Consider the following 4,407-nt stretch of genomic DNA (forward strand, 5'->3'; position numbering starts at 1 on the left):
TCCTTTCTTCAAAATAAGATTTTCAATTAGAATAAGTTAGAATCTTCATCTTGGAAGATCCTTAAATATTTCCTTTAGCTAAAGTCACTTGGTATTTAATTCCCTCCATTTAAAAGAATTTCTTCAGTAGATGAATGGATAAAAAAAACTGTGGTACATTTACTCAGCCATAAAAAAAGAAGGAAATCTTACCTCTTGAGACAACATAGATAATCCTGGAGAGTATTATGCTAAATGAAATAAGCCAGTCAGAGGAAAACAAATACCTATGACTTCACTTAAATGTGGAATCTAATGAACAAAATAAACTAACAAACAAAATAGAAAGACTATAGATACAGAGGACAGATGGACAGTTTTCAGAGAGGAGGAGGTTGGGAGGGTGGGAGAAAAGGTGAAAGGGCTAAACAGAAGCATTTTAGTTTGATGGAGTTCCACTTGTTTATTTTTGTTGTTGTTGCCTTTGCCTGTGGTGTCAGATAAAAAAAACACCATTATCAATATCAACATCAAGGAGCTTAAACCCTATGCTTTCTTTTAGGATTTTTATGGTTTTGCTTTCTACATTCAAGTGTTTAATCCATTTTGATTTTATTTTTGTATATGATAAAAGATAAGGGTTCATTTTATCCTTCTGTATGTGACTATGCAGTTTTCCCAGCACAGTTAAAGAAGACTCTATCCTTTCCCCATTACATATCTTGGGTCCTGTGTTGAAAATTGCTTAGCATGTATGCATGGGTTTATTTCTTGACTCTCCATTTTGTTCCATTAATCTCTGCCCCTGTTATGCCAGTACCAAAACGTTTTAATTACTATTGCTTTATAACATAGTTTGAAATCAGAAAGAGTGGTGCCTCCAACTGTTTCTTTCCCAAGATTGCTTTGGTTATTCAGGGCTTCTGTGTTTGCATACAGACTTGTTTGTTCTGTTCATGTGAAAAGTACCATTGGAATTTTGATAGGGATTGCACTGAAGCTATAGATTGCTTTGGGTAGTATGGATGCTTTAACAGTATTATTTTTTTCTATCCACGAGCACAGAACATCTTTTCTTTTATTTGCGACTTCTTAATTTTTTTCATTAATGTCTTGTAGTTTTCAACACGTTCATCTTTCATATTCTTGGTTAAATTTATTCCTAAAGTATTTTCTTCTTTTTGACACAATTGTAAATGAAGTTGTTTTCTTAATTTCATTTTCTGATAATTTGTCATTAGTGTAGAGAAATGCAACTAATTTTTGTGTACTGATGCTGTATCATGCAACTATATTTAATACTTTGTTTAGTATTGTACTACAGGTTTGTGTGTGTGGAGTGGGGAGACATTAGGGATTTCTATACTGTCGGCCAATGTTCACTGTCACCAATTCAATGCCAACAGGATTCCCCAGTTTGGGGTAAGGTAAAGAAGGAAACTTTAGTCAATGCAAAATAGCCCAATTGTGATACTGCACTTGAGTGAAAAAAGAAAAAAAAAAAAACATGGCGGTTAGGTGACCCTGGGGCCAGGCAGCTCTGGAGCCACATCCCTGTCCGGTTAGGCAGCTCTGCTCCTCGCTGGTCCACTTTGCTGAGTTCAATGCTGGTCTGCGTTGTGCGGCTGTGATCTGCTTTGCTCTATGCCGGTCTGCTCTGGCCTGTGCTAGTCTGTTCTGTTCTGTTCCAGAAAGACATGGAGAGACATCTTAGGTGTTTCAGCTCAGCCAGGGAAATGCAGTTTTCAGGTTTCAATGGAAAGGGAAGGTGTGGTCTCAGAGCCAGTGAGAAGCTGTCTAACATAGATAGAAGTTCCTGCCTTTGATCCCTAATTGATCTGTCCTCATGCAAGCGAGGACTCTACATCCCTGAAGTTTGATTGATCCAAAAGGCAGTGTTTCCACTGGTCAGAATAGAATCACTCTGGTTGGTTGAAGCTGCACAGCTCAGACAGATAAAGAAAGCGAGAGCTTCAGTTCTATGGGTTGATATAGGGTTCCAGGAATGCCTTTATAAGGCCTGGCTCAGATGGTAGAAACACAGCGCAGGCAAGTATAAAGCTCAGGCTTCTCCCTGAAGTGCGGTTTGCATGAGAGACTCCCATCTAGAGCTGGCTGTTAGGCTGTATTTTTTAAAAATTTAGCCCAGTTAGCCACCAGAAACCCTTTTTATTAGGTGTTTCCCTTCTCAAGGTTCACAATACATAATACCATGTCATCTGCAAATACTTCTTCTTTTCCAATCTGGATGCCTTTTATTTCTTCTTCTTGCCTCATTGCTTTGTGTAGGACTTCCAGCAGCATGCTGAATAAAAGTGGTAAGAGTGAGCATTTTTTTCTTGTTTCTAATCTTAGAGGAAAAACTTTCAACTTTACACAGCTGAGTGTGATGTTCATATGATATTTTTCTGTAAAAATGATTGTTTTTATTTTTTATTTTTACTTGTTTATTATATTTTTCCATTTCCATTTAGTCCCCTTCTACTCTCCTCCCCCCTAAAATCGCCACTGTTGTCCATGCCCATGAGTCCTTTTTCCTTTTTGCTTAATCCCCCCACCTTCTTCTACCTATCCCCTTATCTGTCATCCTGCTCTCTATCTACGAGTCTGTCTATATTTTGCTTGTTACTTCAGTTTCTTCATTAGACTCCACATATGAGTGAAATCATATGGTATTTGTCTTTCTCTGAATGGTTTATCTCATTTAGCATAATGTTCTCCAGGTCCATTCATATTGTCACGAAGGGTAAAATTTTCTTCTTTTTTATGGCCGAGTAGTATTCCATTGTGTAGATGTCCCATAGTTGTTTTATCCACTCATCTGATGGGCACCATATGATTTTTATCCTTTGTTTTATTAATATGGTGCATCACATTTATTGTTTTATACACGTTGAGCCATCCTTGCATCCCAGAGATAAATGTGACTTGATTATGGCATACAATGCTTTTGAAGTACTGTTGACTATTTTGCTAATACTTTGGTGAGAATTTTGCATTTATTTTTATCAGGGATATTGGCCTATAATTTTCTTTTCTTGTAGTGCTTTCCTAACTTTGGCATCAGGGTAATGTTACCCTCATAAAATAATTTGAGAACTGTTTTCTCCTCTTCATTTTTTTGGGCAGCATTTGAGAAGGATTGGTATTAATTCATCTTTAAATATTTGGCAGAATTCACTATCAAGACTTTTTTCCACTGTTCAAAACAGTTTTCAACTCACCAATTTTGATGCCTTTTAGTGCTTCTGCCATTTTTGTTTCACCTCTTCCACATCAGCAAAGTGTTTCCCTTTGAGGACATTTTTCATATGGGAAAACAACAAAAAAAGTCTCTTGGGGTGAGATCAGGTGAATAGAGAGGGTGGGGCATGGGGGAGTCATGCCTTTTTTGGTCAAAAACTGCTGAACACTCATTGTGGTGTGGGCAGGTGTGCTCATGAATCACCCATCATGAAATAAGCGAACGTGTTGAAAGAGTCTTCAAAAAAATTCACTGAAGCTAAACAGCCTCTTACAACAACGCCAGCTGGTGCACTGACACAGGTGGGTTCCTAAAGCACTCACCGAGCAGGGGAAGCTTGTCCTACAATGGGCCCGCCCTGCAGAAGATAACTCCTGGTTTCTTTATGTGTGTCTATGTGTTTATAATCTGTTAGATTTGTTTGGCCTAATGTATAGTTCGAGTCTGTATATTTTCTTTATTTTGTTGAATTAGCGGGAGTCTTTTTTCTTGTAGCTCATTGAGCTTCCTTAAAATAGCTATTTTGAATTCTTTCTTGGTTAAAACACTAGTCTCTGTGTTTTGGGGTAGGGTTACTGGTAACTATTGTGATTCTTGGTTGTGTCATTTTTCATGCTCTTGAAGTTTGTGTTGTTCCTGTCTTTTGTACTTTTGTATTTGAAGTAGCAGTCACCCTCTCCAGTCTTCTTTTTACAGATCTTGCCTCAAGTTTATTTGTACAAAAAGCACAGGAGGACACCAGCTCCATGCAGCCAGCAGCCCAGGTGTCACAACAGTCCTTCCGTCCTCACACTGGCAGACAGAGGTCTCTACTGTGAAGAATTTGTGGTGACCTGAGCACCTTTGGGAGCCTGAGCCTGAGCTTAAACCTCAGCCTGAGCCTCAGATGCAGCTGCAGCTGCAGCTGCAATCACAGCTTGGGCCTGAGTTTGAGCCTTGACCTTGGATTTTGGCTGGCAGAGCCTGAGACCCTTGGCAATGCAGGCATGAGCACCATTTCTCATGCTTGGGGTGAGCATTGTAGGGAGGTCAATTGAGCTTGCGGCTGCCACCCTTTGGGATCTTGGACTTGACCTGGGTTTTGCTAAGGTCTTGATAGCTCTGGCATGTGCACTTGCAGCCTTGACATTGTTGGCCTGCATCTTCTCTGGGTCTTTCTTGTTGTGCTTCTTGGCAAAGTGCAT

The 4,407-nt window shown here is 39.3% G+C and overlaps 1 protein-coding gene across 1 annotated transcript; it reads right to left on the minus strand.

Annotated features, from left to right (window-relative positions):
- Window positions 1–4,086: 4,086 nt before the first annotated feature.
- LOC112321951 (large ribosomal subunit protein eL29-like) lies at window positions 4,087–4,407 on the minus strand. Its single transcript, XM_024579562.2, has one exon. It carries the CDS (start codon window positions 4,405–4,407, stop codon window positions 4,087–4,089), a length of 321 nt encoding a protein of 106 aa, XP_024435330.2.

Source organism: Desmodus rotundus, chromosome 3 (genome assembly GCF_022682495.2).
Source record: "Desmodus rotundus isolate HL8 chromosome 3, HLdesRot8A.1, whole genome shotgun sequence".
NCBI lineage: Eukaryota > Metazoa > Chordata > Mammalia > Chiroptera > Phyllostomidae > Desmodus > Desmodus rotundus.